The following is a 13,814-nucleotide window of genomic DNA, read 5'->3' as shown; positions in this document are numbered from 1 at the left end:
CAAATTGTAAAGTCAAAATCTTTTCTGCATTTTTGATCAAATAAATGCAGCCTCTGTGAAAATAAAGAGACTTTCTAATTATTATAATATAACGCTTAAAGTATCAAATGAAAAGTAAAAGGTATTTTTTACGTTGAATACATATTATAAAAAGATCTGTAATATTATAAAAACGGTCTGTAATATATATATATATATATATATATATATATATATATATATATATATATATATATATATATATATATAATTCTATATATAATATTATTTATTATAATCTGATAATATTATTTCTTCTGGAGAAAGTCTTATTTGTTTTATTTAGGCTAGAATAAAAGCAGTTTTAAATTTTTTTTTAACCATTTTAAGGTCAAAAGTATTAGCCCCTTTAAGCTGTATTTTGTTTTGATAGTCTACAGAACAAACCATCATTATACAATAACTTGCCTAATTGCCCTAACTTGCCTAGTTAACCTAATTAACCTAGTTAAGCCTTTAAATTTCACTTTAAGCTGTCTAGAAGTGTCTTGAAAAATATCTAGTCCAATATTATTTACAGCCATCATCGCAAAGATAAAATAATTCAGTTATTAGAAATGAGTTATTAAAACTATTATGCTTACAAATGTGTTGAAAAAAATCTTCTCTCCATTAAAAAAAATAACTTGGGGAAAAAAAAAAAAAAAAAAAACGGGGGCTAATAATTCTGTGTGTGTGTGTGGGGGGGGGGATCCCCAATTTCTGTTTAATGGAGAGTAGATTCTTTCAACACATTTCTTAACACAACAGTTTTAATAACTCATTTCTAATAACTGATTTATTTGATCTTTGCCATGATGACAGTAAAAATATTTGACTAGATATTTTTCAAGACACTTCTATACAGCTTAAAGTGACATTTAAAGGCTTAACTAGGTTAATTAGGTTAATTTGGCAGGTTAGGGTAATTAGGCAAGTTATTGAATATCGATGGTTTGTTCTGTAGACTATCGGAAAAAAAACTTGCTTAAAGGGGCTAATAATTTCGTCCTTAAAATGGTGTTTAAAAAATTAAAAACTGCTTTTATTCTAGCCGAAATGAAACAATTAAGACTTTCTCCAGGAAAAAAAAAAATATTATCAGACATACTGTAAAAATGTCCTTGCTCGGTTAAACATCATTTGGGAAATATTTTAAAAAGAAAACAAAATTCAAAAGGGGGCTAGTAATTCTGAATTCTGTAATTCTAAATAAGTCATAAGCTAGTTAAGCTAAGATTTACTTCCACAGCAAAGGCAATTTCTACTGTACCAGGCACTGTGCTTGTTTGATAACCTTGTCAGTCTAGATAGCATATGTCAACAAGTGTCAGTCAGTCTTTTCAAAAGCAGTTTAAAAGTGACAGGCAAATTACTGGCATTGTTACATAGTAACGGACAGGGATTTGTCTCAGCATGCTTGTCACAACGTCAGCATGCCAGTTATTCAAATGTCACACTAACTCAAAGAGGTATATTCACACGGACTTTGAATTTCAGCCAGCCAGCCTCAGCTCTGTAGTCTTTCCACTATAAAATTGCCACATTTAAGGTCTGATTTCTTTAAAAATCAATGATCTTCCCTGACTGATAGATATATGATATAAAGTGAGTCTCAGACCAGACAAGAAGCACTGCATTAAATTCCATTTTCCACAGTCATGTCTTTAAAATATTAACATTTTATTTTAACCCAGTATTTTCAATGGAGTTTCTGCGCTTGCTTGCTGATCCTGGCGGCGCTAGCGGTTACACGGTCTTTCCTCTTGTTTTATGCTTAAATGATTGCTCAAGTCTATTCAACTGAATGTAATATAATTACATTACAACATCGATGCTGTAAAAAGAACTTTATGAAACTAGAAAGTCACATTAAGCTTTCACCTGACATTCATTGGCTGAAAAACACTAGATGTGCATATAACCCATAAACAAACCACTTTTACATTCCAAAAACTGTAACAACTATGAATACCCCCATAACTATTAAAGCATTTATTTAACATGAAATATACATTTTCAGACAGACTCATCATGAAATTTACTGTTCTGATAACAGCAGCAATGGCTTTTAAATTATGAATAGTTTTAACATATGTCTGTTACAAATAGGCACTGAAGTATGTCTCATAAAATGTAATTCCACACTTATCGTTTGACTGAATGTGTTTAGTCCTGCAATATCTAAGCCACAGACTATTCAAGTAATTAACATCATTGACTATTTAGCTGTGTAAACAAACATTACCGTTTATAATCACATCAGGACTAATGAGCATGAAGTCAAACGTTTTAAAGTTTTGAAAGATACATCAAGAAACTCTGGTGTCGTGACCTGCAGTCATCTACTTACAGTCAGAGCAGAGCATGAAATCAAAGTGTCAGAGCAGATAAAGAGAAGGCAATATTTGATGATCATGACCATGCAGGCCGTGGCTTCACTCTATGGAGTTTAGCAGTTTCTGATCTAGTTTTGTGAGGACTGCTTCCAGGTCTTGAAGTTCTCCCTGTGTTTATATAAAAACAAGAGTTAATTTGAGACGTAACAAGAAAACTATTATTTGAACAGATTTAAAAAGTAAAGTATGCAAATAAAGCCTTTTGTTAATTGTATTTACAATGGACCCTTTTTCAGATTTCAGGGATTCTCAGTAGCCTAAGCCACCATAGTTGGGAAAATTTGGAGCACAGTGAATGGGAGAGCAAAACAATTTTGTTTTACAATACTATTTGCTGAAACAATAAAAGAAAAACTCCACAATTGTTTTATTAAAACTTTCAAAAAAAAGGAAAAATAAATATGTGAGGCCTGATAATGGTAGCCAGAAAAGAGACCAACATCAAATTTACTGTCCTGCCCATATACACTGCTGTTCATTTTTGTCATTTGATCTAAGGTTGCACAGTTTACTATGGTTGTATCGTGATAATATGGCTCCAAAATACTGGCGGTGTCACAGAAATACGTTATTAACGGTCTATCTACAATAGATAATGCTGCATGTGGAAAAGTCACTAAAATGCTCACACGTATGTGCAACAGTAGACCATTTTATATTAATAGTCTGTGGAGCCCTTTAAGGTTGCACGTTTTCTGATGTTTTCTGAATCAGTTCATTTCTTTTTCTGATAATTTGATTTGGTAGATACAACAACCGCAACAATCTCTAAAAATAACGACTCAAGTAAAATTTTGAATTAATTTGGATTGTTACCCAATTAGACAAAAGATGAAAATAGCAACAGGAAACATTGAAACAATTTTTGACCATTTGGTTGGAAAAAAACGCTCTTTTTGTAACAATTTTTGGTATAATTTATATCTTTGTTTTAACGTATTTTTTGTTGGCCAGATATCAACAAAATCAACAAAACGACTGGATAAATTTTAGGTGAAGTGACATGCAAATAATACTTTTTTCAATAATAAGGGAATTATGAATTTAATTCGAGTAGACCTATTATAAAATGTCAAATATAGCATTTCTCACACTTTTCTTTATAATTTGAGTTATAAATTACAGTATCACAATACTATTAGCTATTAGCTGGTATAGTATCACAAGATAAATTATCGTGACAACCCCAATTTTATGCAAAGATGATATGATATGATACATACGTAAACGCATAGAAATGTTCAAATGCTTTTTTAAAAAATTGAAATATTAAAAAAATAATAAAAGCATTTAAAATGCTGATGACGGTTAAATACGTCATAACAGTCTTGTGAAAAGAGTCCATTGTTCAACACAAATTTCAAAAGAATGGTGAATTGAATAAACTTACTTAAAAGGGTTTAAAGGGGAAATTCAGAAAGGTATATGGGTATATTTTTAGAAATAGCCAAAAATAAAGCACTGTATAAGTCAAAATCATACATTTTCCTTTTAAGCCAAAAGTCAATGGAAAATTAATTGCAAATTGGGTTTCATGAGAAAACACAATTTTGAATTAGAAATAACTTTAAATGCAGATTCCATTTTTAGTTGCATCTTGGCCAAATACTGTTCTTTCCTTTAAAAAAAAACAACAAAAAAAAAAAACATGATACATCAATGGGAAGATTATTTATTTGGGATCCCTTCATGTATAAATCTTAATTTCAAAAAATTGACAATTGTGACTGCTTTTGTGGTCCAGGGTCACATTTATGTTTTGTTAGAAGCTGTTTGCATACTAGCAATAATAAAGTGATAAATACATGAAGAAGATCATTACAGATTTTTACTCATAGTTTACATATCTAATAAAGCAGTCTAATATGACAAGTGAAAATTTGAAATTAGGAAATGAAATTACACACTACATTTGCTATATTTTAAATCATAAATAGCTCAAGGTATTAATTACTCTTCTACAAAATCTGCTGAAAATGAGATGACATGAATGTGAATGTCACTTAAAGTGTGTGTGTGTGTGCGCACGTACCAGAAGTCTTGGGGTTGACCTGTGGAATGTCTGTATTGTGTGTTCCCATGTATCGGCACTGGCGCTGGTAATCAGCTAGCTGTTCATCTCTGGTTATGCCAGGAGTGGGTTTCACAGATTCTAGACGCTTCAGAAATGCCTGAAACAACACCAATCATACTCATTTAACAAGAATTCTCCTTAATTTTTTATAGACTCACTGTGGTGCAGTACAAACTTTTTAAGGAACAATTGTTATTATTTAAAAATATTGATGCATATTTTTGAGGATGCTTTCTACCGAGTATTAAGTGTATATGTTAGACAGGTCAGAATTTCAATTCACATCCAGAGCTGTACTTAACATCTGAATTCATTGAACATTGAATAATTAAAATGTATTATTTATTATTATCATTAATATTATTAGAGTAGCTTTCATTATTAAGCTTGACCAAAACATATAATCCTATTGTAATGTATAAAAACTAATATTAATGCCTGAAATCATGGCATGGGCTGGAAAATAAATAAATAAATAAATAAATAAATAAATAAATAAATAAAAAGTACACAAAAACACATATAGACAAATAAAATTTTAAATAAATAAATTTATAAATTTAAATTAAATATATAATACATATTTTAAATAAACAAGATAAATTACTTAGTCTAGTTATGAACACAAAATATTTTTTACATAACTATGATTTTGCTGAATTTAAATTCTATATTAGTCCATTAATCATTGTGATTTAATTATTTAATTTGTTTATTTATTTAAGCATCAAAAGTCATTGGAAATGTGTAAAGACAAATATGAAAAGAAAAATTCTCTCAGGTTTACCTCAAAAATGTACCTAAAAGCATGACAAACATGCACTAAATTGTCTCAAAATAAGATAACCAATAGAGTGACTACAACTGCTTTCTGAAAAGCCAGTGAGCCATTGAGAATAAAAATAACCAGTGCATGAGGATCAGAATGTCACAGGCTGTCATGCCTCCGTATGACGGTACACACAGCCCTTTAGAAACCTCTCAGTAAGCAAAACCCACGAAAAGAGCGGGGAGTGGAAATAGAGTAAAGGTGAAGACAGAGGACATCTCGCTCAGTGCTCGTAAAGAAAGCCACTGGCCATCTTGTACTCTTCTTCTTGTGTTCCAGCATTAGTTGCCAGGCAGTAAAACGCTAACAAGACCTCGAAGAACAAGCAGTCTGAATCACACCTCTTTGTCTGTGTTTCTATTGTACATTCTGTTTTCATCAACCTGAGAGGACAGTTTAAATCTGTAAAGACTTTTGAAGATGACTGAAAGAGAGTTAGCAAAAGATTATCAGTGACCGTGATGTTCAGAAAGTGCAAACACAAAAATTTCACAAAAAAAAATAATCGTTTGCCCTTGAAATCTTTAGTTGAAATCTGAAAATGCACCTCCTGTTTGTTTTCAGTTTAATTCTCAGATTTCGACTGTCTGAGATATTGGGCGTGGCTAATATACTTAACCACACCCCTTCAACTGTCAGTTTTGACATCACTATTACAAGAAACAGAAATAATGAGGAGATATTTTCCTGAAAAAAAACAAGCCACACCCACTGTTTTCTCATTTAAAATTCCATTTCTCTAGGAACTGCGTAACAATACGGGAAAAAAAACGTCCCAGTTTCCAGTTAATACAGACTTTAAGTCTCTTTCCATGCATTTTAAGACCTCATAACCACTTTAAGTTTCAATCGATAACATTGGTGACATTTTACTTACAGTATATTTATTAAATACTGATTGTAAGAATCTAATCCTAAACTAAAACATCACACACTGAATATAAATGCTAATCCAGCAGGTGGCTTCAATAGAACTGCAGAAATAACGTTGTTGGCTTGGTTACTGCGGTAAACAAAGTAGCGCTATGTCAATTCTAGCAGGATTTTATCAGTGTTAAACTACACAGCATCCCGATTTTCACAGTTAAATTAAGGCAAATTTTTGCATACAACTATACATTGTACAAACAAAAACGATACAAAACTAAATACCTTGTAAAATAGCATTTAAGACTTTTTTTTCTCTCCATTTAAGGCCTTAAATTTCTCTAGATTACTCTATCAACTATTAAAGGTACCGTAAAGTACTTTAAAATGTAGATTCTTTATTCAGTGTTTGACATCGTCTAAAGGGAAAAACAAGCCAAAAATTGGGACAGAGTAGCTCCGCCCCTTCTAAAAAAACAGCCAATAGCATTTAGTTTTGTTTTACCACAGCTCTGCCAGTGATAGTGGCTGAGCACGTTCATCAGCAAGTTCATCAAACGTGAAGCATTTTGAAGGGGGCGGGGCAAGTCAAATACTAGAGAGCATTTGATTGGTCAAGATTTGATGACATTTACATTTAGTCATTTAGCAGACGCTTTTATCCAAAGCGACTTACAAATGAGGACAAGGAAGCAATTTACACAACTATAAGAGCAACAGTGAATAAGTGCTATAGGCAAGTTTCAGGTGTGTAAAGTCTTAGAAGCAAATTATTAGTAATGTTAAAGTACAGTTAGTGGTATAGGCAGAGAGGCAATTGCAGATTAGGAAGGAAAGTGGAGACTAAATAGTTGAGTTTTTAGTCATTTCTTGAAGACAGCAAGTGACTCTGCCGTTCTGATGCAGTTAGGGAGTTCATTCCACGAACTGGGTAGATTGAATGTGAGAGTTCGGGAAAGTGATTTCTTCCCTCTTAGGGATGGAACCACGAGGCAATGTTTATTCACAGAACGCAAGTTTCTGGAGGGCACATAAATCTGCAGAAGTAAGAGCAGATAAGAAGGAGCAAAGCCAGAAGTCGCTTTGTAAGCAAACATCAGAGCTTTGAATTTGATGCGAGCAGCAACTGGCAGCCAGTGCAAACGGGTGAGTAGCGGAGTGACATGTGCTCTTTTGGGTTCATCAAAGACCACTCGTGCTGCTGCATTCTGAAGCAGCTGAAGAGGTTTGATAGAATTAGCTGGAAGCCCGGCTAGTAGAGAGTTGCAATAATCCAGTTTGGAGAGAACAAGAGCTTGAACAATGAGTTGAGCTGCATGTTCAGATAGGAAGGGTCGGACCTTTCTGATGTTATAGAGTGCGAATCTGCAAGATCGAGCAGTTCTAGAAATGTGGTCAGAGAAGTTTAGTTGGTCATCAATCGTTACTCCAAGGCTTTTTACCATTTTGGATGCAGTAATGGTTGCCCCATCCATCTGGATTGAAAAGTTATGGTGAAGAGTCGGGTTGGCAGAAACTTCAAGCATTTCCGTTTTCGCGAGGTTAAGCTGAAGATGATGATCTTTCATCCAGTGTGAAATGTCTGACAGGCAGGCTGAGATGCGAGCTGGAACCGAGGGATCATCAGGGTGAAAAGAGAGGTATAGCTGGGTATCATCAGCATAGCAGTGGTAGGAAAATCCATGTTTCTGGATGACTGGTCCTAAAGATGTCGTGTAGATGGAGAAGACAAGTGGCCCAAGAACAGAGCCCTGAGGTACCCCTTAGTTTAGATGCTGTAGGTTGGACACCTCTCCCCTACAAGACACCCTGAATGACCTGTCAGAGAGGTAAGAAACTGAAGTATGAGGTGAATAAAACTGCTAATCCCTTTAGATGGAAGTGACAAACTACAAGCTTAACATGCTTATATCTTCTGGGTGTGAATTTTGTGTCACTCTTTTGGTGTGCACTAGTTTATAGTTATGCTAAAAACTAACTAAGTTTTAATATTATGAGACTTTTAATACTTTTTGAGGCCCTGCGGACACCCTGATTAACTTCCTTGCATAGACAATGGCTTACTGTAAATGTAAAAAAAAGAAAGAGAAAGAGAGATCATCATCATTTACTCACCCTCATATGGTTTAAAAAAAAAATAATTAAAAAAAAAAAAAATTATATATATATATATATATATATATATATATATATATATATATATATATATATATATATATATATATATATATATATATAAATAAAAAATGTGTGTGTTATTTTTGGTTGAGCTACAGTACCTCTTTTAATTAAATTACATTGCAAAGAAAAACATAGAGGAGAAAACAGTTTGTACAACTCTGTGACTGGGGGTGAATTGAGTATAATGTCAAGAGCAGCATGTGCCACCTGTCTGTTCTCGTCTCAGTCAGGTGGTAATGGTCTCTCTGCTTTCACTGGCTGTGGCTGACAGCGCCCCCAAACCATGCAGAATACTAAAATAAACACTAGCACTTCTGCATTCATGAATTAGATGAATGAATAATAACGCATAAGAATAAGGACACAAAACATCTGCTGATACATACTGGGACACTCGAGTTGACAATATCCAAACAAACACTACTGTTTAAGTCTGGGGTCAGTAAGAATTGTTTTTTAAAAAAGTATTTTATTTTCACCGCGTGTGCCTTCATTTGATCAGAAACACAGTTAAAAATGGCAGTATTGTGAAATATTTTACAATTGAAAAATAACTGTTTTTTAACTTTCTTTTATAGCAAAGCTACATTTTTGGCTTCAGTGTCACAATATCCATCAGATATAACTGCAATATGCAGTTTTGGAGAAATATTTCTAATTGCTAGCAATGTTAAAACCATTTAAAATGTTGCTTCATATTTTTCATGATCCAGTTTCTTGCACTTACCTTTGATTAAGAAGAATTTAAATTAAACGATTTATTTGAAAGTTTTTTTGCAACAATGTATATATATATATATATATATATATATATATATATATATATATATATATATATATATATATATATATATATATATATATATATATATATATATATATGTCTGTCATTTATGATCAATTCAATGCATCTTTGCTTATGTAAAAAGTAATGAATTAGTAATTGGTGTCTTTCTAAAATAAATGTAAAAATATTACTGACCCCAGACATTTAAATACAAATCAAACAAAAATATCTTGCGTCACTTTGACAAATAATAAAGTTTCTCTATATAGTAGTTGCTTTATAATAAGTGTGACTGAGTTGCTCTGAGTGTGAAAAAAATGAACCTGAAATCATATTAGAATAGAGTTCACAGCACAACTTAAAACATTGGAAATCACCCCCTCTAGTGGAGGAACAGAGAAGATTGTCGTTAGATTTTCAGCCATTCTTTTTTTTCTCAGCCTGATGCTCTTCAAAACACTGCAAGATACGAAGGGACAGAAATCTCCTGATTTAAGACTTGATTCAAAACTATGTTAATTTGTGTTCCGAAGAACAAAAAATGTCTTATTGCTTTGAAGCAATGTGAGTATGAGCAAAAAAAATAAATAAATAAAATAAAAAATTTAAAAAGATTACAGAATTTTCATTTTGGGGTGAAGTAACCTTTATAAAGTAAGATCAATACTGATCAAATTCAGGTGTTATTTGGCGAAGATGGTTACCAGTCAATTACAATCAAGCTCATTTTTTCATTTTTACATACTCTGAAAACAATGAATATATTATTATTATTATTATTATATATAAGCTAGTGGTTCTCAATTCAGCAACATAACGATCTGTTAACGAGAAAGTAGTATGCCCCAAAGCTTGCATACTCTTATTACACACTCAAAAGTATATACATTTTCCTTCACAAAAAAAGTACATACTTTTAGGGCGTAGTTTAAGTAAGCAAACTGGGATGCAGCAATACAAAATGTGCAGGGCAGGGGGGCCTGAAGACCATAATTGAGAACCACTGCTATAAAACAATCATGCAAGTAAGCATGGGCCCATATAAGATTCTGACGGTATGATAACCTTGGATAAACATATCACAGTACTGTGACTACTGCTCTAAAATAGATTCTATTTAAATGTCTGGGTAAAAAACAAACACGTTTTTCCCCTTTGAAAACAATATATTTTATTTTTTTAAAGATTTATAACATTTTGGAGCAGTAAACAGGTCAGGCTAAATAATTCTAATGAATCATTGACTTCTGCTGTCTTCATTATTGTCAAAAGCACAGATTTCTTTACAATTTAAAATGCTATCATTGGATATTTTTTTCTGCTGGAGATACTGTTGTCCAAAAAAAAAAAAAAAAGTAAATAAAAATTTTTTACTCATACTGTAGGAAACGTATTACAGAAAATGTTGGCAGTTTTAAAACCTTGATTTTCCAAACCACGGTATACCTTGAAAACGGTTATCATCCCATGCCTACATGCAAGTAAAATGTATTGACTTGAACTGACCAGGTTCTCCTTCTGAATTCGCTCCTGCTCTCGTTGCCTGTTTAGGGCACTGTGGTAGAGGCGTACGGTTGGTGCACTGCTCCTGCGACTGCTCATTTTGGAACAGGGAGAGCGGGCGCTTTGTGAGCGTGATGATGCTCGGGACAGTTCATGTAACAGCCGCTGGTTCTCCCGGTCGATCTCCCGTACCTTCTCATTTGTGAAGGAATAGTTTTTACGGCTGCCACCAACACTGCCAGGGCTGGAGACCATGAGCACTCGGTCGAAATGTTTGTCTACTTTTAAAAACTCTGCAAAGTAGAGAAAGAGAATTTTAAAGGACAGCCATGACAAAACGAATAACTTCAATTTATTGCACAAACCTGGTCCATTTTCTCCTTCAGAGCTTATGCTGGCATGACCGTCCGAAACATCATTCGCCAACTTCTCTTCAGTAAAGCCGGGCTGCTGTTGAACATCTGCTGCCACATCTATTGACTGGGAAGGACTAATATTAGGTGTGGATAAAGGCGTAACGTCAGTGACTGTGTCTTCAGATTCCGCTGTTTCTCTTTGCCGCTCTTTCTGGTCAGCTGAAGTGGTCCGTTGATGTTTTACTGGTGATTTCCTAGAGCGAAAAGTGCTTCTCTCTTCACTGCTGTGAGAGGATTCGGAATCAGATGATGATGAAGAATGGCTTCGACTCTGCCTGTGAATTTTTCCAGCTGTTTTTTTAGGCATTCCCTTCTGTTTTGCTGATCTTGTCGCTGAGGATCTTGCATCCTCTTCACTTTCGTCATCACTATGATGGTATCCGTCATCATCATCATCATCACGGTTAACATTTCCATTGGTTTTCCTCTGTTTAAAATCAGCCTCTGGCTCTCTATCCTCATCAGAGGAATATGAACGCACGCTAGACCCTTCATCTGATCGACTTTTGGCACTTGTGTCTTTACTCTGTCTCCTGCTGGCCTGGTGGTTTGAAGCATCCCTAAATCTGGTTTTATCTTCACCGTTCCTTCCATTGTGAACTCCACCACCAATCTGATTCATTGAAACACGAGTCTCTTTTCCTGTTGTCTCATCATGTCTTTCACAGGCTTTCTGTTTATTGAGCTGAACATCCTTTGAACTATTGTGTTCATTAGGTTCACAGTCACTGTCAAAGAACGAGTGGTCAACTTCTTCCTCCAGCTCCTTGGGGCTGTACATGTTTCTGTAGCCTCAGTCAATGGGACCTGAAAGCAAAAAAAAAAAGTAACCAAAGAAATACTACCAGGTTGACCTTAAATTTCCTTACACTCATTTTAATAAAAGCTTTTATGAATTCCTTTCTTCAGTTGAACACAAAACAAGATATTATGAAAACCATTTTAAACCAGGAGCCTATTGCATCTCATAGTAGGAACCGAAAATACTATGGAAGTCAATAGCTGCTGCTTTCCAGCATTCTTTGAGATATCATCCTCTGTGTTCAACAGAAGAAAGAAACTCAAATGTTTTGAACAAGTTGAGGTTGAGAATATGATGACAAAATTGTCAATTTTTCCAAACTAGCCTATACCTTTAACCCCTAAACTGTCTTAGTGGCCGGAAACTTAGAGGTATTTCAATTCTATTTTCCCCTCCTGTACATATTTTAGTAATCATTCTTATATTAAACTCAAAATTAAACTCAGAAATTATCCTTTGAAAACTGTGAATGGTTTAAGGGCTGCTCGATATTGGAAAAATCTGATATTGCAATATTTTATTTTTCTGTGATAAATATTGCAATATGAATATAGTTTCACAAGATGGTTAAATAGCTCTAACTGATTGATTTTTGGGGTGTCTAACAGTATTCAGGTACAAAAATTTAATAATCACACTGCAAAAAAAGCTTTTCTTATTTTGCCCAGTCTTGTTTCTAATCTAAATATCTAAAAACTCTTAGAGCAAGTAAAATATTGTTTTGTTTTTACCTTAAGAAATAAAAAAAAAATGAAATGTGGTAAAAAATAATAACGTGGAACATTTTTACTGTAATTTAATATATTAATAATAATAATAATAATAATAATGAACAACCGATGTTAAGTACAAAATGTTCAACAATAAAACGACTATTACTGCATCTCCAGTATTTTCTGGCAATGGTAAAATAATAATAATAATAACAATAAAATCTACTTATATCTTAAAGATGTTCAGGTGTTGATGAAAAACACTCAAATCAGAGGTGAAAGCAGTGGTACAGAACATGCTCATAAAACACACAGGGGAAATGTTTCTATGACAAAAGCATTAACAAGCAAGTTTGTTTGTTAGCATTGCTGCTACAGATATAGCGTCTTCTAAGCTACACATCCAATTCCCTGCTGCGTATAAAAAGCATATTTTCTTTTATTGTGAACTAACAAAACCATACACTTGTGTACATGTGCATGACTAAAATACGCCAACGCAAAGTCATAAAGCTAATGTAGTTAGCAGTTCCTACCTCTTGACATTCACACCAAAAGATTGTTGGACCGCGACATTATCAGGCAAAGTCTCCGAGACACAGGGTTGACGTGCTGCATTATACGTCGCGTAAAATTTACAAATGCTGCGCAGAATGATAACGGTTGAACACAAAAGCTATAACAGCAGCTTTCAGCTGTCCAGTGCGCTGCACAGATGAGTGTGTGGGCTCGTTATCAACAGTAACTAGGTGACGTCATTTCCTCAAATAGTTTGGCGGCCCATCAGCATGTGCGGTGTTCTTCATGCATGTACCTATTTCACTTCTTTTCTGCTTTGCACATATTAGCTTAGTCCCTTTATTAAGTAGGGGGTCGCCACAGCGATAATAATAATAATAATAATAATAATAATAATAATAATAATAATAATAATAATAATAATAATAATATATATATATATATATATATATATATATATATATATATATATATATATATATATATATATATATATATATATTTGTGGTATTTGTGGTATTATTTTAATCTGTTTACTTTTTATTCTTATTTTATTTATAGAGAAACTATTGACTCCAAAATTCATTAAGTCTGTGAGAAGCTCCAAATTCAATTAATTTTATTTCAATACATTACAACTAAATTATAAATACCAAATCTAGAAGACCAAATCTTCTAGACCAAAACAAAAACTTGTTGTGCTTAA

At 33.4% G+C, this 13,814-nt stretch overlaps 1 protein-coding gene across 1 annotated transcript; it reads right to left on the bottom strand.

Annotated features, from left to right (window-relative positions):
- Nucleotides 1-1,216: 1,216 nt before the first annotated feature.
- Nucleotides 1,217-13,308, bottom strand: cfap97 (cilia and flagella associated protein 97). The gene is made up of 5 exons (XM_056460849.1): nt 13,126-13,308; nt 11,024-11,881; nt 10,662-10,951; nt 4,450-4,588; nt 1,217-2,525 (listed from the first exon to the last, which is right to left on the bottom strand). Exons 2-5 carry the CDS (start codon nt 11,853-11,855, stop codon nt 2,434-2,436), a joined length of 1,353 nt encoding a protein of 450 aa, XP_056316824.1. The 5' UTR covers nt 11,856-11,881; nt 13,126-13,308; the 3' UTR covers nt 1,217-2,433.
- Nucleotides 13,309-13,814: the final 506 nt, after the last annotated feature.

Source organism: Danio aesculapii, chromosome 1 (assembly GCF_903798145.1).
Source record: "Danio aesculapii chromosome 1, fDanAes4.1, whole genome shotgun sequence".
NCBI classification, from domain to species: domain Eukaryota; kingdom Metazoa; phylum Chordata; class Actinopteri; order Cypriniformes; family Danionidae; genus Danio; species Danio aesculapii.
This window is presented reverse-complemented; position numbering and strand designations above follow the sequence as displayed.